The sequence below is a fragment of the Trachurus japonicus genome, chromosome 12 (genome assembly GCF_045865225.1).
Source record: "Trachurus japonicus isolate A0001 chromosome 12, Traja_1.0".
Lineage (NCBI taxonomy): Eukaryota > Metazoa > Chordata > Actinopteri > Carangiformes > Carangidae > Trachurus > Trachurus japonicus.
In genome coordinates, this window is record NC_140918.1 from 19,225,780 (window position 1) to 19,250,115 (window position 24,336).

The 24,336-nt window shown below is 42.9% G+C and overlaps 2 protein-coding genes and 1 long non-coding RNA gene across 3 annotated transcripts in view; all 3 read right to left on the reverse strand.

Annotated features, from left to right (window-relative positions):
- Window positions 1–3,112: 3,112 nt before the first annotated feature.
- Window positions 3,113–6,222, reverse strand: LOC146977477 (uncharacterized). Its single transcript, XR_015037285.1, has 2 exons — window positions 6,034–6,222; window positions 3,113–5,995 (listed from the first exon to the last, which is right to left on the reverse strand). It is a non-coding gene; the product is annotated as an uncharacterized LOC146977477 (long non-coding RNA).
- A 338-nt stretch (window positions 6,223–6,560) lies between these two features.
- nrarpa (NOTCH regulated ankyrin repeat protein a) lies at window positions 6,561–8,019 on the reverse strand. Its single transcript, XM_085793744.1, has 2 exons — window positions 7,832–8,019; window positions 6,561–7,599 (listed from the first exon to the last, which is right to left on the reverse strand). Exon 2 carries the CDS (start codon window positions 7,067–7,069, stop codon window positions 6,731–6,733), a length of 339 nt encoding a protein of 112 aa, XP_085649870.1. The 5' UTR covers window positions 7,070–7,599; window positions 7,832–8,019; the 3' UTR covers window positions 6,561–6,730.
- Window positions 8,020–13,849: 5,830 nt separating this feature from the next.
- Window positions 13,850–24,336, reverse strand: part of exd3 (exonuclease 3'-5' domain containing 3) — a 39,138-nt gene continuing 28,651 nt past the window's right edge. The window contains exons 20-21 of the mRNA XM_085793745.1: window positions 15,093–15,159; window positions 13,850–14,952 (exon numbers count right to left, since the gene is read on the reverse strand). Of these exons, the coding sequence (XP_085649871.1) occupies window positions 14,579–14,952; window positions 15,093–15,159 (441 nt within the window). The 3' untranslated portion in view covers window positions 13,850–14,578. The remainder of the gene's footprint in view (window positions 14,953–15,092; window positions 15,160–24,336) is intronic.

Here is a 24,336-nt window from a genome sequence, read left to right on the forward strand (position 1 = left end):
TAAAATCCCAGGACACCCACATTTCCAATGACTCCGGCTGATTAAGCATCTTGTCATGTGGAAGCCGGGTGGAGTAATGGGGGGAAATTAAGAGGCATCAACAGGCTATTAAGATCTCCACTGATAAGACTCACAAGTGTTCATTGTCGTTTCAAGGGTGGATGCCAGTGAAATGCGGTTTGTACATGCCCACGCAGTCTCCCCAGGCAACCTAACTGAAAACACCTGCACAGGTGGACTTCAGGTGTGGAGGGGATTAGGATCTTTAATCCCATACCGCATCTAAGACACGGTGTTGTCATGATTTGGAACAAACCCAGGTTTGAGGAGGTGACTTTGAGCTCACGCAGTTACACTTGTCAACCGTTTCTGACATGTCATTATGGAAAACACTGCAAGCCAAAAAACTTTAAAAGCTGACCCAGTTTGAGTGAAAAACAGAGTTTTTTTTTTTTTTTTTTACCACTGTGATAAATAAAGTAACATTATTTTCCCAAATATGTTACACAGACTTATGAGGAAACACCTGGGGTCATTGCGGGTGTTATGTGGAGGCCGTCAAGGAACAAAAACACAACACATTGCATCCACAGATACTGGAAAGTCTGTTAAACGTTTCCCTGGGTTCCTCTTTACGTGGCTGTCGACATGTTCCTGTAGCAATTCGAAAGGTTCCTCATAACCTCCTAAATATAAGACCGATCTCATCTCAAAGTGTTTGTACATTGTTTCTCAATCAGAGAAGCGGTTGTGTCGGTACAAAGGCACTTTGCGGAAGTCACACACACAGGATCTCATAATCACAGCCCATATCATTGTAGTCAGGTTCAACAGGAGCCGTTATAGAATGAGGAATTTGACGTTGCCAAAGCAATTAAACTGCGGTTTACATGTCTCACAAGATGTTCTGTTAATCTTGTGTGTTACAGATCAAGTGTAACCCTTCAAACGAAGCTTGTAAGCATGGGGATGAATATTTTATGAGCTGCTGAACAATGGTCTTTTGAACAGAGATGAAAGATAATCACACAGATGGTCTTTAGCTGCTGTAACATTGATGCACCAACAATATTTCACTCTTTTTTATCTGTGAAATACAAAAACAGATACAGAATATGTAATATATAATATATATAACCCTGTGCAGGACTGTAACCGGTTAGACTGTTTTTAATAAAGTGATTTTGATGCTGCTCTCCCAAAGTTTTTCTGGATTTGATTCAATTCCCCAAACAGTTCTTCATCTGATTTTTCTGTCTTCTCTGCAAAAATTCCTCCCAAAATGCCTTGTGTTGTCTGGCTCGCTAAAGCAGGCTGCTCCATGCAAAGGGCCAGACCAAGACGAGCAAGGGAAAGCCAAGGCACATGAAGAACCTATTAGGGGGCCTAGCAGCCAGCAGCAACCCTGGGAGGCCTGCCAACTCAGTGTGTGAACAATGGGAACCCAGCTCAACAAAAACATCCTGCAGAAGTGAGAGACTGGGAGGGAGGGAGGGAGGGAGCGAGAGAGAGGGAGGGAGGAAAGGACAAGCAGCAAGCAGCAGGCCAGATAGCCCGTTCAGCCCTGCCACGGTATCAAAACACAGAGGGGCTGGTGTTTAGAGGAGCTAACTTTCCTGGTTTTGAGTTTGTATCTAACAAAGAAATACACCAGCCCGGTGCACTTGATGTGGTCAGCGCAGAACATTTGAGCCGAGGTCATCGATGGTTCAGCTGCAGCTCAGAGTGCAAGTTTAACAGCTGCTCTAACAATAGCATGAACTTTTACTTGTCAGTGAAAACCAGATGTACGCCGCTGCTGCTACTCCTTATTTTCACTTGGCATTCAAATTCGAGATCAAGACCGAAATGAAAACTCTCAAACCACAACGGTTAGGCTTATTCCCATCATCACATTTGCAATCCCCTCTTTACTCAAACATTTTGCAGTTAACTGCAGGTCGACACCCAGTAAATGTTGCAACACGACCAGGTCTGACATGTAGAAAGATGAATTGTAGTGTCGCCTTTCCCACGATCCTCCCACGGCCTCCTTGCAATATCAGTTGCAACTCAGCTTTTTCGTGAAATCAAAGGCCTCGCTGGAAATGAACGTGACCTGAAACTCATTTCGCTTTTTTTTTTCTTCTTTTATCGCTGGTACAAGATGAACCAAATGACTGGAATCAGGCTTAACTTAAAGTCACATTAAGTTTTGTCAGTCAGTACAGAATGCACACACACACACACACACACACACACACTAATATACACAATACACTACATATAGTTATTAACCTTATTAATGTGTGTGTTCTGGTCTTTTTCTCCCCTCTTAACCTTTTTGACTCATGCCTGGGCCAAATGAAGTGAGAGTGGTTCACAGTTTAACTATCCACTTTCAGGGCCATTTCATGCATCATTACAGCAGGCCAGGAGGCTTCAAAGTACATATTTCACAAGAAAAGACACAAAAATAGACATACAAAAAAACAAAAAAACTCACAAGCAGCAGTAGGTTTTGTTCCCAAACATTACAGAGGCCACTAACATGGAGATGGTTTGAATCTCTTTTGCAAAGAAGAGTAATAAAGGTTATGGAGAAAGGGTGAGTGAAATGAATGAAACAAGGAGAATTTGAAGGAAGAACATGAGCATAAATAATGAGCGCAAGACAAACTGGAGTGCGTGCAGAAGCAGAGAGCGAGAGGCCGAAGCAGGTTGTTAGCTGAGAGCTGGATTGTGGTGCGAAGCTTCAGCCTCAGTCGTTAGAAAGAGAGCACAAGAGGAGAGTGTGTGTTGGAAAGTTTTTGAGTGTGTGTGGGGGTAACATAAAACCGGCTCTCCCACAACACACACAGGGGAGGGGACCCTTCTTTAAACTGAGCCTACCCACAATGCACTGGGCTCTTTTATCCCGGCAGTGAAAGGATGAGGCCAGATGAATGACAAAAGCGAGAGAATGGGGATCTGGGTTGGGCCCGGCTTGGAAGACAGGGAGGGAAAAGAGAGAGAGGGAGAGGAGGGAGAGAGGGTGTAGGGGGTAGTGTGTTTCCCAAACCAACCTTTTCTATGAAAAATGCAGGGTGGGGGGGGGCTTTTGCTTGGGAGATGAGGAAGAAATGTATGCATACACAGTGGATTTGAGTTTAATGATTTCTTTACTGGCTTGTACACAAACGTACAAAAATAATACAGCACTCATCTCCACATGACGTCACGTCATCATCACAGTGTTACAAACGTTCAAAAAAAAAAAAAAAAGAATACAAACAAAAACAAAACAAACAAAAAAAAAAATCAAAAAATTAAACATGATGGAACATCTGCATCACTCATGAAAAATCAGCTGTTTCCCTCTTGCTTGAAATGAAGCAAGACCAGAAACACAACTTGGTCCAAAGAAGTCAGCACTTTTTTTTATTTTTATTAAAAAATCATCTCACTCATGTACACCAATCCGGCGGCTGGCTCCTTTACGTCATAAATGTTATGACCCTGGGTAAGCCAAACAACCACACAACCGTGCAATTTTTAATCATGTTACAATGATCTTACCATCAAATGTATTATTCCCCTTTCAAAAAAAACAGGAAGACAGCACTTCAGAAAAGAAAGTGCCCCAAGATATCATCATCATCATCATCATCATCATCATCATCATCATCATCATCAGAGTTGATATATATATCCATATGTATATATACATACACCCAATCACAGAGATACACGCATCTTTGTTGAAAATAAAAAACATCATGTTTTTTCTTTCACAAAGTAACACACACATTAGGACATTATCACCTGGAGCATATATTTATACAATAGTATTTTGTTGTGTTTGTTTTTTTTTCTATTCAGAAAAAAATTTAAATGTTGACACATAAAAGCCAACTTTTCAACAACAGTCATCAGTGCAATATTCAAACAAACAAAAAAAAAAAAAGAAAAGAAAAGAAACAAAAACATCAAGTTTAAGACAAGCGATGCATATTTCATTTGTTGTCTGATAACCAATCTATACCTTGATGTATGGATCTATCGCTTCAGTTACTTGTGGTTGTTCCAGGTTTGACAATGGGAAGTTCTCAGTCTTGGGTGACTGTTTAACACAGCGGCTTGGGGCATCATGAGAAGCACACATACACATACATAACACTAACACACACACACACACTTCAATTTGAAACAAAACACACTCACACACTCAGCAGCTTCCCATGAGGTGAACCCGTGCTGCTGTGAAGCTTCTATACAACTGTTGGCCATTTGAGCAGTAGGCTTAAAAAAACAAAAAAAAACATCAACATTAACACAAAAAAAAGAAACATACAAGCAGCATTGATACAAATGTTAGGGTGCCATGACTTTCAAAATGCAGCAGGCAAGTTTATGGAACCAAATTCTCTCTTTTTTCCTTTTCTGTGACATCCTGCAACAGTCATGTGTTTTATTTTTTTTTTGTAAGTCTTCATCGTCCAACAGTATTAGGGTCCTGCTCAGTAGTAGTAACTATTCCAAAGCCTTGGCTCCTGCAGTTACCCCGTACAAACACTGGGGGCGCGCAAGGCTCCGCATATTTTGTGCAATAAAACTCCCTGCATTTATAAGTCATGCGATACAACTCCATTTTTTTATGACTGGAAAAAAAGAGACCAAAACAGGCTGATGGAGAGAGAGAGAGAGAGAGAGAGAGAGGAGGTTTATAGGTAAAACATGCAACAACAGCAGTGACAGAAAGAGAGAAAGAGAGACAGAGAGAGAGAGAACCACAGACTCCCTTGCAGAAAAAAAAGGCAAAAATCAGGCTTTTGCTTGTCAGAATTGGTTTGGTTGTAGTGTAAAATAAACTGTCCCGACTGAGGATGCAGGGATGGGGTTCATTGCATCTTCTGTTATTGAAGTCCATCTGTCAGGCTACAAAGCAAAAAGAAACCAAAAAAAAAAAAACATACTGGCATGCGGATGATCACAGACAAATTGTGAATCTCTTCAGACTCCAAACAAACGTGGCGGAGAGTGGTGAGAGAGAGCTGAACAACTTGAGAATACTTTATAGTCGAGGTAGCTGGCAAAAGGCAACCAAACAAAGTCCTTTTTTTTTAAATGGGAGAAAGAGGGAGGAGGTGGAGGGGGGAGAGAAAGTCCTCTTGAGGGTCAACAGGCTATAACGGGGGGAGGTGGAGGTGGAGGTGGAGGGGGGGGTGAGGGGAGGTGGGAGAGTGGCAGGTCTACCTCCACACGGGACAGTTTATAACTACGAGTCTGAAGCAGCTTGAGTCACCCTAGATATTCTTACACTCATATATTTTTTTTGTTTAAGAACCACAACATGTTCAAAAAAAAGAAAGAAAAAAAAAGCATCTTCTCAATGTACCTTCATAAATAAAAAAAAACCCAGCCTGCTTTCACAGTGATGACTAGGATGTTAATAAAATACTGAAAGGAGATTATAAAGTGAATTCCAAATGCAACTTTTTCTTCTCTTTTTTTGATACAAAGCAAAAGCAGCGGTTTTTTTTTAGTAACACAATGACCATTGGCAAAGTGGTCGCACTGGCCTGAAAGGTTGGAGACGCCAGCATGGCAGAGATCTGGAGGCACAGTGCATTCAGCTACTGTCTCTTTACTCTTGAAGAAGAAAAAAATAAAACAAAACACAGAAACAAAGTAAAGCTATTGTGTACAGTACTTCACAACAGTGATGAAGTCAAGTTGTTGTTACATAATGATTACACATCTGGAAAGAAAAGGCGTGTTGGATAAGCCAGAATGCCGCTCTTTGAGTAACAAAAAAAAAAATATAATTATGAATCAATGAATTTATCAAAGAAAAAAATAGACCACCGGTAGCCAACAGAGGGCAACCCTTCTTCTCTTGTCCATGTGTCTTCCCTTTCAGATATTCCAGCATGCAGCCATGTAGCATCAAGTGCCGTGTTTTCCATAGAAAATAACTTAAAAAAAGGGATTTACAAGTGAACAATGAGGAGCAACAGGTCAAATCTGCGCCCCCCTCCACCCCATACACCCTCCCCTCCCCTCAGCCCCCACCCCACCCCCCCACAAAGAAACTATTCAACTGTACTGAGGATGGGAGGTCATGGATAGAGAGAGAGAGAGAGAGAGAGAGAGAGAGAGAGAGAGAGAGAGAGAGAGAGAGAAAACTGGGCCATCTGCACTCTGGAGTCCAAACACACACATATGTGATACACACACAGAGACTAGCTTCTTTACATTATATATATATGTATGTATACATATATATATATATATATATATATATATATATATATATATATATATATATATATATATATATATATATAATGCACGACACGATCTTGTATACACATTCAAGAGGAAAGCTTTAGTACCAACAAACTCACCGAAATGGCGTTTCTTTTTTTTTGTTATAAAGAGTCGTGTTGAAGCTCAGTGTGTGTGTGAGTGTGTGAGTGTGTGTGAGAACCATGCGGTGGTTTCACCCAGGAGTGCAGACAGGAGCCCCGTTTGGTTTACAGTGAGGGGAGATTACTGTGCAGGCCTATTTTGTATTTTAAATATATATATGTACATATATATATAATTTGGCACAACTATGTAGATGATGGCAGTTTGTGTTGCTGATTTAAAAAGAGCCTGGGTTTCCCGTGTGTTGCAGTCTGATTTTTTTTTTTTTCCACGTGTTGCTGTTGTTATTTGTTATTTTTCAGATTTTTTCTTGTGTTTACCTGACAGCAGAGACAGATCACCGGGCGCCAGAGGAGTACTTGGCCTTGGTGATGAGGTATAGCACAATGTCTTGGTGGCCCCCGAAGGCGGCGATGTGTAAAGCGCTCCACCCTTCCCTGTTGGCCAGTCGGATATCTGCACCAAACTTCACCAGCAGTTTTACCAGCTCCAGGTTCCCGTCTATAACGGACTGGTGCAGGGCCGTCTGTCCCTCCGGCCCGAAGGAGTTGACGTTGAACTCGCAGTTTGTCATGTTCTGCAGCAACGAGTGCAGCTCCTTGGTGTTTCCCTTCTTCACCGCCTCCTGGAAAACCCTCTGCGGCGCGGAGTTAGTCGACACATCCGCCTGGCTCATGGCTGCAAGCTCGCTTGGATGGTGGGGAACCAGTAATCCTGCCTGGGCTCTAAAGCTGATAATAATGTCTTCTCCCTGTTGAGCGTCTCTCTGGTCTGGTAACAATGCCACAGTTACAATGGATTATAGCCAGCTATTAAGGCACTTTATAAAATACTAAAAGAAAAAAGAAAAAAAAAAGATGACTGTATATATCCCAAAAAGGACAAGAGAGGAAATAACACACTCGGTGTGCAAAAAAAATGTTAATATTTGAGAGATCCTATAAATCCCTAAAACATTGAAGGGTGCTCTTATGCGATCCAGGGACCCCTAGATGTAGTTTCCCTCTGTAGCAGCAGCAGGTAGCCTATCGCAGGGGATGGAGAAGACAGACGCCTCCGACTTCACTTTGGGGAAACTAGAAGTCGGATCACTATCTCCACGGAGCAGCCCTCCTCGTTGGGTCCCCGCAGGTTTCCTTAAACGGTCCGACCTGGTTCCTGGCTACACATCCAGGCTGTATGTCGCCGCTCACGTGGCTTGGGTGTCTAGGAAAGATATATATATATATAAAAAATAAATAAAAAAGAACAAGAAAAGTCCGCAATGAATCCCGATTCCACACCTTACTGTGAGAGACCCTACATTCCGCCACATCCAAGGGTGAGCGATGAGATCTCCATGCGCAGACGTTTACGCACGCATACACTGCTTGTTTTTTTTGTTTTTTGCCATTAAACATATGAAGGAGATGTAATCCACTGCAGATGTGTGTCTTACCTGTGACAGATGGACGGGTCCGTAGCGACGAAAACGATAGAAATCCACCGTGTGGCCCGGTCTGTATCCTCCGCGCGGTCCGTGAGTCTCTGCCCTGCGCTGCGCTCCGGGGGAATATTTTACGCGTCCTTTATATGCATGACAATACCTTCCCAAAGAATCAACTGTGGAGGAATGGGCGGAAACCCGGGGAGGTTATAGGCTGCCGGCTCGGTTAGTGGGAGGGGCCCGGGCCCCTGTGAATCTGCAGGGAGGGGGCGTGGTTTGTACGGAGGAGAGGAGGAGGAGGAGGAGGTGATGGTGGTGGTGGTGGTAGTGGTGGTGATGGGGGGTGGGTGGGTGGGAGGCAAATGTTGCTGCAGAAATATTAAACAAGCCGCCCGCAGCAATATTATGGTGAGCTGTATAGCCCGTATCCGATCTCCTGTAGCCGACCCCAGGAAGTGGACTCTAAGCCAGACGCATGGTGCTGAGAAAACGAGCACGTTGTCAGGGATCATCCACCGGACTCACGGACAGGAACTTGAAACAAACAAAACAAAACAAAACAAAAAGTCTGTCAAATCTCATTGGCAGGGATGGAAACGGTCACTGTAGCGTCAGCGAGGAGTTTACACGCATTATGGACACTTTTTGAAAACATCTTTTTTTAATGAAGCATTTATAATACACTTTTATTTTGAGTCCAGCAGGTGGGAGATCAGGAAAACAGCAACAAGTCCATTTAAAAGGAATAAAATGACTACCTATAATTGGCATTCGTCTAAATTGTTCATTACAGTATTTTTTTAAACATCTGAGCACATTAACACTATTTGATGTTATATCCAATTGTCTCTGCTCTGTGATCCTGACATATAAATAACCTAACTAAATGAATACATGTGAAATCAAATCATATTTATCTCAGATTTTAATCTTTTTCTAACAGGTGTGAACGCATTTCAGAAGTAAACATATGTGAATTCAGACAGACATGCTGAACCAAATGGACTCGGAGGAGAGCCGCTCACAAAAAGCACCTTCAGAGGAGGAGATTATAGTCATAAACTGCGGATATATTCCAGTTGTTTTTAAATGACGAGACGGTGGGACTTCAAATAACAAAGGCTCTGTGCTACTTCCTTTTTGCAAGTGAAAAGAGGTGACGCCGAGCGCAGATTGACACGCCGCTCAGCTTGCCCCCGCCACCGTGGGAACTGGGCGCCTGTGTGTGTGTGTGTGTGTGTGTGTGTGTGTGTGTGTGTGAGCGAGAGAGAGAGAGAGAGAGAGAGAGAGAGAGAGAGAGAGAGAGAGAGAGCAAAGTGGTGAAAGATACATATAGATACAAACACGGCTCGACAGAAAGAATGCATGTTAAAGTGGCAGAGATGGACAGATGGAGGGAAGGGGCAGATAGATAAAGAAGTGGAAAAGCGCTCAGGTAGCCTACAGCCTTCATGTCTTCACTCCCCCTCGCCCCCCGTTTGTTCCGTTTGGCTGCTGCCTTCTCCATCTCATCTCATCTCATCTGTGTACAACACTTGAACCGCTCTCTCCTCTCTGATGGTTTGGCGGCTTTCACACTGTCCTCTTTTTCCCACACTCTGAACTGTACATTTGGCGCACACGTCTGCGGCTGCATCTGCCTTGCAAAAGCGGTGCGTTTGTGCGTCGCAGGGGCCGAGCGGCGCTTTAGGTGTGGGAGAGACAGCGACAGGGTTCCCACAACATGCAGGTCACAACCTACTTTATTTCATCTATAAGAAAAAAGAAAAAATGAAACCCCCTGTTTGATATGACTGAAAGTGATATAATAGAGTCGAGTTTCATTCACACACTTGGAGAGCTTCATCTGACCTGTTACCACGTTTCTAAATCGACACACGCGCGTTTGTTGAGCTACAGGTAACCAGAAGAATGACCACAGAGAGGAACTTCATCATGAGATGAACAAGGCTACAGTGTGTCCTTATGTGACCTACAGTCACTATAGTCAAAGTAACTCATCAGTGACTCACTGATCAAATTGATAAGTGATTAAGATCTAAGAATTGATCACGCGAATCAAACTGAATCTACAGGGTGCATTATTTTCTATTGTATGATGTTAGGACTGTAAAGGTTTTAAGCAATTTGAAGGTATAAAGTTGAAATAAAACTGACTTTACTTTTTAGTGAGTGGTAGTTTCAGTGCGTGTGAAATGTTAAGGTGCACATGTATTGCTGCTATAGTTGTACAGATGTAGCTAGAACAGTGGTTTCCCTCGTGGCGTGGGTTATTTGGTATAGCCATATGCTGATGATTTCACCTGTGACACCTGTGAGCCAGTCATGAACGACGGCTCCTCGTCGGCACCACACGGTCACGCATGACTGGATGAGATTGAGATCTGTGACCTCAGGACCCGCTCCAGTGAGAACAACAAGGATGCAGATTCAGAATATAGGTTTTGTGTTGGTGACCGTGACTGCGATTCATCCGGTTTGTTATGCAGGTGACTGTTTATGAGTCTGCGTGCTGTCTATTTTTTGTTTGTTCCTCTGCAACTAGTGGCCCACAGCTGCAAACGCTCCAAACAAAGACTTGCGACTCTGAGTCACTCATAGAAATGTGGTGAATACCCGAAGCAGAGCTTCTTACGTAGGCCACAGCAACAGATGTGTGTTCCTCCCTATGATTTTCATATAGGCCCGTGACAGCACTGGCTTATAGGTGCATACTTGAGAGTTTGTATTTCAAAAACTCTCACAGCATATAAATGATACACATGTTATGGGTTATGGTTACTTTTCAGATTTGAATAGCAGTTGTATACGATTAGTATAAGTTTTTATCGTGTGTGTGTGTGTGTTTTATTTTTTAAACATAGGCTATATGTTTTTTCTTTGGGTTAGTGAACGGCGCAGAACATCTTCTGGAAAATTAGGAACATCTGTCCGCTATCAGAGCCTTGGCTGCACTGCGTCTGGACACTTGGAAAACATTTGCACAGACCGCAGGAGCCAAAAGTTTCTCCGATTGGATGAGTTTCTCCCCCAAACTCTGTGGCATTTGCGCTCCTCTCTCTCAGCCCCCCTCCTCCCACCACCACCACCACCACACACCATCCATCCCCCCGCCCGCCCGGCACTTTGCTCTCCAGTCTTTCTCGGTAATGTTTGTCTGGGAAGCAGCCAAGACCAGATACAATCCTTGAGGCTGTTAGGTATACTTGTTCAAGCAGAGATAAAATGGGCTACTTTGATCGTTTCAACTGCGAATTTCTCTTCGAGACACGGATCCAACTATTATCTCACCACTTGCGTAAAGTTCAGTTTTAAAACAACCAAAAAAACGCACATTACGCGTGCGTAAATGCGCACACGAAGCGCAAGCATGACCTGTATTCATCACTAATCAAAAAATGTGTAAAATGTCCTCGAGTATAGTTTTGTGCAGTTGGGTTTTACGGGTGATCTGCGTGGGCACCGAGGCTGCACCAACCCTGCTCAGTCTCTCTCCACCGTGGAAAGTGGTCACCCAGAGATAATACACGTCTATTCTGGTTCTGTTTGTGCAGCCATATCTCTGTTCTATTGCAGTGTGTTGATAAACAAGACGTGTCTCTCTCTTCTTTTCTTTTTTTCCAGCGTCGGAGAAAGAACACAGTCGTGTTGTGTAGGGTTGTGTTGATTTCATTGGAAACTAAACTGGGGAGGGGGCGCCGGACCGATCGGTGCGCGTGGCACAGGGCCGAGTTTTGGCGCGGGTCTGTGGGACAGACAAGACAGGAGGAGCCTCGCCCGTCCCCGTCGCGCACAGTCCGGGATGATGCTGGAGAGAGAGAGAGAGAGACAGAGAGAAGAGTCCGGAGAGAAACTCACACAGAGGCGGGGGGACATAGATGTCAAGTGTCGCGCAAAAATATCGATTTTTACCACCGTGACGCTCCGGCAATATTGTTCTTTAATACTCATGACAGAAAATACGTTGGACTGAACTCCAGTGTGTGTATGAGAGAGAGAGAGAGAGAGAGAGAGAGAGAGATGACGTTTTACCAGTGAGGGAGGGGCTTCTGAATCCAATTCATTCCGACCACCACGTGTCCTCAGAGCGTGGGAAAGAGGCGAGCTTTTCTTCCCAGCAAAGAAAGAGCAAGGATCAAATAACACGGTGCTGCAGCAGAAAGCTCGCGCTCTGCACAGAGAGGCAGGGGCTGCGACCACCCGGACAAGGACGGGACAGGGCAACACAGAGAGGGGCTTATTTGGGAGCTCGGGGTGTCGACTTTATTCACAGCAATAAAAATACTTAAAGGCAGCTTAATGTTACTGTAGTTATTATTATTATTATTATTATTATAGAGTCTGGTTTTAGAGCAGCGCGTGTAAAACGTGCCAACATTTCTGTGCACTCCTGGACGTCCTGACGTACACAGGGACATGGACAGAGGCAGGGACTACACTACTCAGGCATCATGTGCAACTCATTTTTTGTGGAAGTGGACATTTTTTCCTCAGTAGATAAGAATTAGGCAGCTTCACCTCAACATCCATCTCAGCCATGCATCCCATCAAATCTTTTTTCCACAGCAGGAAGTCTGATGTGAGAGGACTTTTATTTTGTAACTGGTGACTCTGTAAAACACCTGATGGGCTGGTGTCTGCTGTAAAAAAAAAAAAAGGTTTTGGTTGCTGCTGCTTGTTGTCCCCCCAGGATGACACTTCTTTGTCTTCTTCTTTGCTATTCAATCGATCAGGAGAACCATAGTGTTTCAACACCTGCAACTTGCTGCCTGTCTCTGCAGTTTTATAGCAGTTCAAGTACAAACAGGCCACGAAATAAGTCAGCGTTAATAGGAACATCACCTCCCAACCCCCCCAAGCAGTGTTCTTATTAAGAGTTTCTGAATTATCTAGAAAGCATTAGTGAAAGGTTTATGGTTGCGACACATAAAGCCCTTTATGCAGGGAGGATTACATGGATGTGTCATTACTAGAAAGTCATTATCATGACAGTTCACTCTTCTTCAGAACATGTGACGCCTGAGACGGGGATAAATAAGCACATGATCTTGGTCATGGACAGTTTTCTGTTTTGTTTGAGTGACAACCTATAGCTGTTTGACTTAGTTTACCCAGGAGCAGCAGGTTCACATGCAGGGTGCAACAGCTCACCTAGCACACACAACAATGAACAGTCAACTCCACATTCAGGGCCACGGACGCCCACTTTTGTAACATTATTCTTCAAAAGTGACAATACTTGTCCTCGCACTACATTGCATTACACCTTTTTTTTTTTTCCTCCATTGTCTGTCAGGTTATGCAGCTGCCAGATAATGTCGACCAGACAATTTTACATCTGCAGTCTCAATACGGTAACTCACTAAATGTTATACAATGTTATTAAAAAAACATTCAAATTAGTCAAGAGGAAATGTTTCCATTGTCTAGCGGCAGTGAATCATGCTGAGGTCCAAACCTCTAACTTCCTACTGCAGCCGCTGTGATTCAGTTGCAGTCACTGAAAACAGATTTACCTCCGTGATTCACTGTATGACCTGTCTTTGGGAGGAACTGTGGCTTTTTTTTTGGATGCAAGTTAAGTGATCAGTAAAATACAGTGCACATCTGGGTTTGGTTAAAGCATCTTATCTTTTATGAGCGTAAAAAAGATTGAAACGTAACGCTTCAACGAAATGCAGAAAACACCAGGAAAATCTGAAATTGGTGAGTTTTCCCACACACGCAGTCCCATTTTCTGCAATCACACAAATGTAATGTGGGATTTGCGAGCAGAGGGGAGGAGGAAGGTATGAGAAAATATGAAGGGATTCAGGCGGTTTATGTGTTGGGTTACTCTTTGACCCGTCTGCTCTGGAGCCTCGGGGCAGGAAACCCCCACACTGTTAGTGTTACACCTGACAGACATCAGTGAAGCTTAAATGATCTCATCAATCTGTCCACTCTTAGGCCTCGACTATCCGCTCTGTGTTCTACAACCACATCAAAAAAACACCTGCAAAGGATTAGGAATTCTCACAGATTCAATAATGAAATGAAAAGTCTGTGTTTATTTACACATATTCGGCTTCTGCCTGCGTAATTAAAAAATATACACATTCAATCACAGAGAATGCAAGTATACAGTATAACAGACTGCTAAAAGTGCACAAAGATGGAGTCATCATTTAACCTTAGCTTTTAAGTCAAAAAATAAAAAAGTTGCACAATGAACAAACTTGAGATCAATACAAATACTGTACATGAATACTGTGATTTATAGGTGGGAGATAAAAGTGTCAGTACAATTGAAATTTTCTCCATAAAAAATAAACATAAATCACAACAAACACCAACTAAAATTACCAAACTCATGAGCATGACTCATCTTTGGCTTATGAACTCAAGTGTTTTAAAACCGTTGAAAATAGATACACTGGGATGACAAAAGCAATCATCCACATTTAACACAGTTTTATTTTATTTTTTCACTGTAGCTATCAAGTTTTATCACCTGCCGTGGGACAGGAGCTCAGTTGAAATGTACCTAACCTAGTTTAATAACTTTCATATCACTTGTGGTGGAGCTCATAAAGTCAGCCTAAATTTATGTTCTTGATGCCTCCTTTGGTGTTGCATCAAGTCAGTTTGAAAAAAACATAACAGAACTGCTGTTTGGTTGGATTTAATGACGGCTGGGTGCTGCTCAGAGCAAAATGTAAGTCTGGATTTTCTTTTTGGTGGAGGAAAAGTGTGGGAGCTCTACAACATTAGTCAGATCTACTGCGCTGCTTTAACGGGTGCAGCTGACTCACCGTCCTCGTCTGCTATGTGTAACACCTCCTGAAACTGGGAGAGGACACGGCCGAAGTGAGAGCCTTCCCAGAACACCTTGCCACATCTGGTGCAGACGTAGAAGAGCGGTATCCTGGGCAGGAGCGTAGGGGGAATGGTGTGGAGCTGTATGGGCGCGCCCCCGGGAAAGGTCATGGTGTCAGGGTCCAGCCCTGAAAGGGGGGCCCAGCGACACTGAAGGGCATACCTGGGGAGTTCAGGGGTCATGCACGGGGTCAACATGTCACAGAGTGTCTCCTCTTCCTGTGGATGGGACCTCTGTTGTGTGTGGTCACCGTTGTCCTGGTCCTGCAGAAGTCCTACAGGCAAAAAATAGAAAAACACATCACAATTGCAGGACTTGTTAGGAAGTCAAGATGATGTGAGATTACAGACACATTAACAGCTGGAGTTACTGGCATCAAGTGAGTTTCCATGTAGGCACAAGTGTTTGACTGACCTTTCTGTTTAAGCATCCTGGCCATGTCCTCTCTGGGCACCGCCGCATACTGATCACTGTTACATGCCTGGACAAACACATGCAAACAGTCAGTGGAAGAGCTCGGAAATATAGTCTTGAAAAAATGTCTTGGGAAGGAAAAATGTTCTTTCTTTTTTTTTTTTTAAGTTGATATTCAGGAACTTTCCCCATAATTTAGTGTCTTGGTTTGTAACAAAATGCAGAGAAATGCAGATGTACTATTTTGTATCCTTCCCTCATGACCAACAACTATTTCCATTGTATTCTGTTGTATTAAAAACAGGTAAAATGTAAAAAAACAAAACAAAAAAAACTTTTTTTTCTTTATAATCAGTTCAACTTTTAATTTATAATGTGGGCATGTGAAAGCCAGTTGCTATAAAAGCAGCTGTCAATACTTACAGTGAAATGTAGCAAAAACTATGTGAGTGTTGTTCTGGTATTTTTCAAAAGTCATACTTTTAGCAGAGCGTTTACTAGTTTGGCTTTTTGCTAAATGTGTCCGACACAACACCCACGACGTCCACAATATGTTACTTTGTTGTCATCTGTCACTACACAATCCCTATCCAAGTGGAGGATTTTTTTTTTTAACCCTCTCTGTCACATAGCAACAACATAGTGTACATAAACATCTTCATTCTTCATTAACTAGGCTATATAGACCAGAGTTCACCAGCTCAAGTCAGAAAGTGTCAGACTTGTGTTAAGTCCCGGTTAGAGCCCGGTAACTTGTGTTGACCCGGCAAACAGACATTTCTCTCCTGGTTGTTGCTTTGGTGTGAAAGGCCCTAAGTGTTACAGAAAGAGCAGATCACTGTGTGAGTGTGTGAATGTGTGTGTGTAGAAGACAGCGTTTACGCCTCAGTAACGTTCACACGTCCGTGCCGTGCTATCCTTCTCCGTGGTAAAAGGTCTCCCCTGGTGGGACATTAGTGACCTCTTGTTTGCCGGCCCTCCACCCCCCGACGCACACACATACACACACACACACACTCGTCTGTGAGCCATCCTGACAGCGTGTCAGTGCTAAAAGCCTTGTCAACACACCTGAGCTCCACCCAGCAAACGGCATTCCACTTAGAGGTGGGCTGTAAATCAAAGCAGGCTTCGCAGACCTCACAAAAGCCAGTTTGTCTCTTTTTAAAATTTTATTTAATGAAAACTGCAAATCAGAAGCATGCACCCACCCGACGCTAAATGACCCCCCACCCCTCCTCCTCCGTGTGCACATGCACAGAAGGTGTTTGCTGCTGCGGTAAGTGAGGTCGGGAGAAGAGAAAGCGGCTAGACAGTGGAGGTGTGGGAATAGCAGAGGTGTCATCTCCCGTCTTGTCTGTGGGAATAAAGCTCATCTCTCCCTCGGTACATTCTGTATTCCTCCTCTTTGTATTCTGCCTTTAAACAAACACAAACGCGCCGACATGCATGCACCGCATAGACAAAACACTCTACCATTCACACAGGTTACACTGCTGCCGAGCATAAACCACAACGCATACAAATGCTCGCAGCGCATACACATGGCTCACACATACGAGTGTGGCGGCAGCCAGGAAAAGAGACCCAGCTATTTGCTCAGCTCAAAGTTTCCCAGAGTTGAGCAAGCCAGAACCTGCTCTGAACTCTCAAGGCTAAGCCACAGACGGGCAGGCACACACGCACACTGCCTCGCACACACGCAACCTGGATGGAAATGATTCTATTTGTAATTAATCAAAACACAGCGAGTTGCAAACGCAGAGATCCAGGAGAGATCTATTAGACAAATAAATTATGTAGAGAGTTTAATTGCATCAATTTTTAAATCACAGTATAAAAATGTCTCGGTGATGTAACGCTGATTATAACGATATCAACAGATTTACAGATAAAGCACATTTGCTTTGTGCATTAATGGCTCTCATGGAAATGGATGTGACAAAACCAGCTCGGTCAAAGTGGTGAGGAATTATATTTAAATGAATACAGATGGTAGCTCAGTCTGTGCCTTCATCTACGACTGGAAACTGGGTTGGACCGGATGATTTTGGTGACATTCTCTGTTTTTTTGGCCCACCAAGTGACACAAAGACTTTTTTTTTTGTTTTTTTCCACAGAAGCGCATAAGTGCTGGAGGTTTTAGACAGGCGGGTGTCACAGAGCGCCTGCGAAGCACAAAAGGCATACAGGTGACTTCCCTGCAGGTCCCGCACCTCTCCTAACACGGAAAGCGTTACAGTGAAAGTGCTGTCAGACCGATTCAAAAGGTGGAAAGACCGCACGGGCAAAACATGGCATGTGTTCATCAGGAAATGCGGCGGCACATGGGCTCAGTCAGTGCTCTGTGTGCAGGTTGATCAGCCGGCCCTTTTAAAGCTTTTATAGAACTCATGCCTGCAAATGATCCACGCTGTCATCAATGTTATTGTGTGTTAACTGTGTTCTTCTAACTGTAACTCATGAGCTTCTAGTCCAATTACAAAATTAAATTTACTGTCCACACTAGATTTCTTCTTGCTACAGAGCAGCTTTAAGATTAATTAAATCAGCAAACGCGCATTATTTTAATTTCTATTTAACCCTACACATGTTTTCGGCAGTTGCTACATTGCTGCGTTTTCTTACTCTGCCTGTCCTTTGTTCTTTCTGTGTTTTTCAGGGAACCTCCTTCATTCTCACACTCCGTGTGGCCGTGCCAGAGAAAGAATGCTCCTTGCCGTGACAACAAAGGCTATCTAAAGTGTGATACTGTGTTTGAAAGGATGGGAGGTGGTGGAAAAAAAAAGAGGAGAGAAAGGGGGATAGTGGAGAGGAGGTAGGAAAGACAGGGAGGAGGGGGTGGGTGGGAGATTTTCCCCTAACGTTCTCAAACACACACACACACACACACACACACACACACACACACACGGAGTGCATTGGCTCTGTAGGCAGCTCCCATGGGAAAATCCAAGACCAATCTCAAAAGGCGGTGCTTTTAGGGCCGATGTAGGTCACATGGTTAGAGCAGCCAATTGGACGCTGGTGATTTGATTCAAATTGTGGTAAGTCAGGTAAGGGGCAGCGTGGGAACTGGAGAGAGGAGCAAGACGGGAGCAACAACTGCATCATCTTTTCCCTTTGAAAAACCTTGCCGGCTCCGTCTCGACGTGAATATCAAGTCCAAGTCCCTGTTAAAAATACTTAATGCCACCGTCCGAGGTTCCTGTGGTCTAAAACATATACACACAGTATATAAGAAAAGAACAGATCTTCGTTTCGAGGCTGCGAGGAGAGACAAATAAAACATTCAACACCAGAGAGTTATTGTTTGCTCCCATCATCCCGTAGCTGGGACGTTCTGCCATCTTTGCTTCCCCTGTCATTCAGCTGGGAAGATATACATTTTTGCTACCGCTGTGAAATGATGTAGGCCCATTTAAAGTGGCATGGAACGGTAAATTGGAAAAAAGCAGACACATGCTCCCAAATGATGAGCGGAGCCGGAGAGAGACAGAACACACCGCAGGCACTGACTTTTTTTTTTTTAAATCTACGTTCCCACGCGGCCCCTAGCTCGAGGTAAATCTGAACGCCTTCCAGCTACGATGAACAACTCATCCATGACTTTTTCACTTACAAATGCAAAATAAAAAAGTACGTTTTTGTTTTTTACTTTTTTTATATATAGAGAGAGAGGAGAAAGCACTGGAAAATATCTTACTCCTTTGAGCACTCTCCCACTGAAAAAAAAGCTGACATCATTTTACTGTTAATCATTAAATCAAGTTGTTATCTTTGAGTGGAAAATAAAGCCTGCATGCCAGTCGTTAGTCTGAGAGGGTGGGTGAGGTGAGAGCCGGTCACGAAATCAAAGGTTTTTAACTGAATCATCATTTCTCGTTTCTTCTCTATCATCTAATAAAAATAAAAGATGAAAGTGAATTATAAATCTTCCCTTTCTCTTTGCCAGAGCACGACTGTCCGCTCACGCTGAAGGTGAAATCAATCATTTTTTACTGTGCTGTACAAAAGACTTTGTTATGAAGTTTATAATTAAGGTAATTGTAGAAAACTGAATTTAGTTTGATACATTTCCTTACCATTCAACAAGTCATGTTACATAAAACTGATATAATGTGTACAGTATGGTGTAATGGACACAGAAAGGACAGTGGAAAATAAAATTAGATTACAGTCTTCACTTCTATGGTAGAAAAACAAGTTGTGTGAACAGATCATTATTTATTCATTCTTACTTTTGTATGTGTGTAACATCTGTGCTATGTATAGCTTGGTAGATCCTTTTCAACAGGTATGTGTGTGTGCACTGTCTCCAACAACACCTGGCTTGAGCAGAGGTCAGCTTTCCGCTGCAGCAGGACCGCGAGGGGAAACACAGCAGTGACCTACAAAATGTACTTTCCCACAGTATCCTGAGGGTCTGGCCAGTGTCTCAGCCCAACAGTCTGAGGTAATTACCAGCTCTGTTAACTAACCACTACCACCTGACAGCAAACCTGAACTTGGACCACGGCAGAGCCTGTCTGGGCTTGACATCACACATACACACACACACACACCTTCCTCTGACTCACCTCACTTGCACACATGTACAAACATATGCACTCACACATACCGCAAAGGCATGTAGAGGATGTAAAAACTCACATGGAAGAGTCTCTCACGCACGCACACGCACATGCACACACTCCCTTTCCTGACTCATGCTGCACCCACTCATGTCACCTGCACGGAACAGAAATTATAGGAGTCTGACTGATTTTCCAATGGGATATAAATCCTCCAGTTATGTTTGGAAAGTGAAAGCTTCCTGGTATGCATCTGATGTGCCTGAAAACATATGGATATTTGCTGTGCATAAATTAGAGATGACAGATGGAGATGTGTGCATTTGCCCGTCAGCTAAGACAGATGCTCTTTTGGCAGCGCCATCCATGAATCCCATCCTGTCTAAGATGCCAGTTCTAAGCGTTTTCCTTGAACCAACAGATCTAAAAAGTTTAAATCTCTTTCTTTTGCTTTATTTATTTATTTTTAATTATGCAGCCTTTTACCCCAAAAAGTCTAGCTGCATTTTAGTTGTTGTTCATTCTAATCATTCATATTCTGAATATAAGAAATGCAACATCTACACTCTTACTCTTTGTCATTAAATACTTGCCTTGTTCAGTCTTATGCTTCTTTGTATGGCATTTACATTTGATTGAGTTAAGGTGTCATGTTATTTATGTAAATTTAAACCATTGTGCATTTGTTAACAGACAAATCTCTGCATTTATATGACTGCACATTGTGTATTTTTGACAATTTAAAAACCTATAATTTGACACTGTATTCTATTAACTATATTATAAAACTACTACACTTGCGTGTAGGTAACACTTTCTGAAAGGGGAACCTACTATATTTATTTAATGATGGTGTATCACATCAGAAGTTGTAGCAACACAACATGAGGTTGTTCATTGCTCTTCCTCAGAAAATATGTCGAGAAACTTTTCCAATTTCATGCTTTGGTTGTTTCCTCTCTCTCCTCCATATTCTCTTCAATTCTTGCTCAAGCTCTTTGTTTTCTTCTCTTGTCAAATTTGTTTTCCACTTTCGACCATTTTCTCACCCTCCACTTGGTCTCAACATTTCTCCCTTTTCTTCCCTCCCTCCTTTGCTCCCTTAGTCCCTCTTTATTGGAGCTCACTAAAAGGGGTAATGAAGAAGATAATAGTCTAGAGTCGAGCAGATAACAGTCTAGCCGTCACACAAATAGCACTAATGCCTTGGCTTGGCACAGTCAGTTCATTCTGGGTTTTTTTTGGGGTTTTTTACCCACTCAACCTTCAACCTTAACCTCCATCTCTCCCTCTCTCCAGTTGAACCTATGTCTTTGCTCTTGTTCTATGTCTTACTTGAAGCTCCATCTACCCCCTTCCAGTGTTCCCCTCAGTCTCCCTCTCTCCTTCTCTCTGGTTGTCTCTCACCTCTAACCTCCTTCTTTCTTTCAATCTCCAAGTACTCTTTTTTTTTTCTTTCCCTCTCTTCAAACGCCAGATAGCTGGGGCCGGTCTAAGCCAAACAGCTCAGGAAAACAACGTGCTGAAAAGGTCCGTTGACAATGCTGCTCACTGGGCAAGAGGTTTTGAAGAAGGATAAAAAACAGCTCATCTAAAAAACATAAAAAGCCGGATTAAACCACCAGGCAACCTCTATTGATATGTTGCATTTTTTTATGGGTTAAAATTAACCAGACTAAACAAGTCTGGGGGACGACGTGATGAGTGGCACATTCATTCCTTGGCCTGTGTTTTTCGTGTGTAGTATCAGTTAATTTTCATGTCAGAGGTGAGTTATCGCAAGTGAAAGGTGCTCTGTGTTCAGACAGTTCCAGCCAGCTCAAAAAAATGTTGGCAATAAACTACCAGTGGCTGATGTTCAAGGAGTAGGTGACTGAACTAAAATTAAAACAGAAAATTAATCTACATCAACTTTGACAATCGATTAATAATTTTGTCTTTTGGGAACCTGAATTGAATACCTTTGCGTTTTGGACTGCTGATAATCAAGAACACCGTTTTTTGCTTATGGCAATTTTCTGACATTTTGTAGGTGACATGATTAATTGGTTAAACTAGAATTATGTCTTGTGGTTGTGTGCCTCTGCCAACCAGTTGAGTTGCAGGAAATATGTTCACAGTTTCCCTTCCTGAGTTACAGCGTTGAATAATGGCGTATTTTTCCAGAACATCACAATGTCACAGTGAAGGTGATGTTTTGATATAAAATGTCATCACTTAATCACTTTATATTTATTTGTAATTAGCGTATAAATTCTTGAGTAGGGGACAAAAAGGTTTTCGTAAAGTCAGTGTGACCTGTAACCTTGGACAATCAAATTTGAATCAAATTCAAGTGGAGAGTCCAAGTGGAAAATTGTGCCACAAATTCCCACCAGGTGTTGTCTACATATTATTGTGGTCACAAGAATGAAACGGATGTGAGGTCACGGTGATCTTGACCTTTAACCTCTGACTGCAAAACTTGAAATCCGTTCATTCTTGATTCCAATTGAATGTTTGCAACAGATGTGATTGAAATTCCCTCAAGATCCTGAGGTCACCTTGACCTTTGACCTTACCGTAATATAATCAGTTCATCACTGAATCTAAGTGTTTGTGCCAAATTTGAAGAAATTCCCTCAAAGTGATGCCAGGATTTTATGTTAATGAGAATGGGAAGGACAGACAACCTGAAAACATATGCCTTAAAACTTGTCATTAATGCTGGATCTCTGAAAGAGTCCTACACCTGTTGCTCCTCTCATTAATATTTCAAATTAAATTAAATGGAGCACAAAAAACAACGAAGAGTAAAAAAAAACCGAGTAAAGAGTAAAAGAAAAAAGTCATTCAAAATCACACTGCAATAGAGACACGATTACTAGCAAGTCAAGCTTCATAACATAACTCATGTGTAGTGCAGGTCACACCAAGACTTCTTAAAGTTCTTATTTTATGAGAGCTGTGGTAAAATATAATTCTGCTTTGTTAACGATGAAATGTTGAAATGGCAAGTGGAGGTATAAGATCCCCCCCCCCAAAAAAAACAAAAAAACACACTCACAAAACAAGAATGCTTGCCTGTTATTTAAAATAAGCAATAAAACAATACTCTGGATCATTATCACAACCATTAACACAATTCCTCTGAAAGAAAACTCCCATGCTTAGCTGTATAAGGCTGGGGATTCCCTGAGATCCTCATGTGCTCGTTTCCCTTTGAAAAACACGACTGCTGAGGAGACAAATGGTGCTTTTCAGGGTTCTGTCACGTGTGCAATAACGACAAGTGGCTCGCTCAAATACGGAGCCGCAGTCTGTTCACATTTGTCTTTTTTGACACAGATTTTGCTGCTCCAAATGTTCAGCCAGTTGGTTTCCGCAGACTGATGTCTACACGTGCTAAGCACACTAAAACGGTCTAAATATGCTCATTTTTCCCATGCAGTCACTGCACTCATTCAACCTCATGTTACGACATACACAACATGCACTAACAGTTCTCAAACTGTCACTACACCCACACGCACAGCCCAAACAGAAATTCCACCCACCCGACCTAAATACATCAACCTGAACTACATCTGCGCGCACACTCTCTCTCTCACACACACAGATACACATACAGTCCCGTCATGGGAGAGCCACCAGCAGATTCCTTTGCTCAACGTTTATCACTGTTGGCGCATATTTCACCCTTAAGCCCCCCTCTTCACCTCCTCTCTCATTTTTCCTCCTTTCTCATCTCTTCCTGATGTAGAGACACGCAGGCATGCGGGGAATGTTATTGTAATGCAGAGTGAATCATCCAGGACTGTAAATATTGACAGTGGTGGCTGCCGCTGGTCAGATCTGTTCCCTACCAAAGAGCTGCAAGATAAAGGAGAGGAAGTGTCGGTGTCGGGGTGGCGTACCTGCTAAGAATTTTACTTGTCCCCCCCGTTTGAAAGTTGAATGCCACGTGATGTGTTCATTAGCCACAAACAAATGGCAGTAGATGTGCACTGTCACAATAATGTGACTTAAGACAAGATGTCACATGTTTATCTGCTTTTACCAAATGTTACACCTTTACTCCACCTCACAGTTCCAAATAAAAGCTATTAACACTGAACTGGGGGAAGGGCACTGATATTCTGTCTGAAAGCCAGCAGCAGACGTAGCCGAGAAGGCGTAAGTGTAAACGGGACAGACGGCGTGGCGGGACGGATGCCAGCGCAGTTGCAGGGATGCCACAGTGCTATCTAAAATCTCAGACAGGAGCGCCGTTATGCTGATGACATTGTTTGGTTCAAACAAGCGAAGGCGGCATAATGAGGAGTCTTCTTTCTTTCTTTTTAAAGATTTTTTTGGCTTTTTCCACCTGTAATTGTAATAAGCTGTAGAGAGACAGGAAACAAGAAGACAGAGAAGGAGAAACGACATGCAGCAGAGGGCCATTGGTGGAATCGTACTGAGGCCACTGCGCCTGCTCTACACATCGAGATAAACGACGCCTCATGAAGGGTCTTCTTTACAGCTATGTAGTGGGATCTCTATGTAAAAGGGCCCATTGTATCAAACGCTTGTGTGTTTGTGACTTGATTTCGATGTCCCAGCAGTGAACCTGGTCAAAGTCAAACCTCATTCTGTCTTTCTGTCCTTCACTTTTCCAGCCTGAGTTTTCATAGTTGAGGTTTCGTCTCAAA

What these genes read in the sequence shown, in the direction of transcription:
- nrarpa (XM_085793744.1), bottom strand. Translation starts at nt 7,069, where the DNA reads ATGAGCCAGGCGGATGTGTCGACTAACTCCGCGCCGCAGAGGGTTTTC.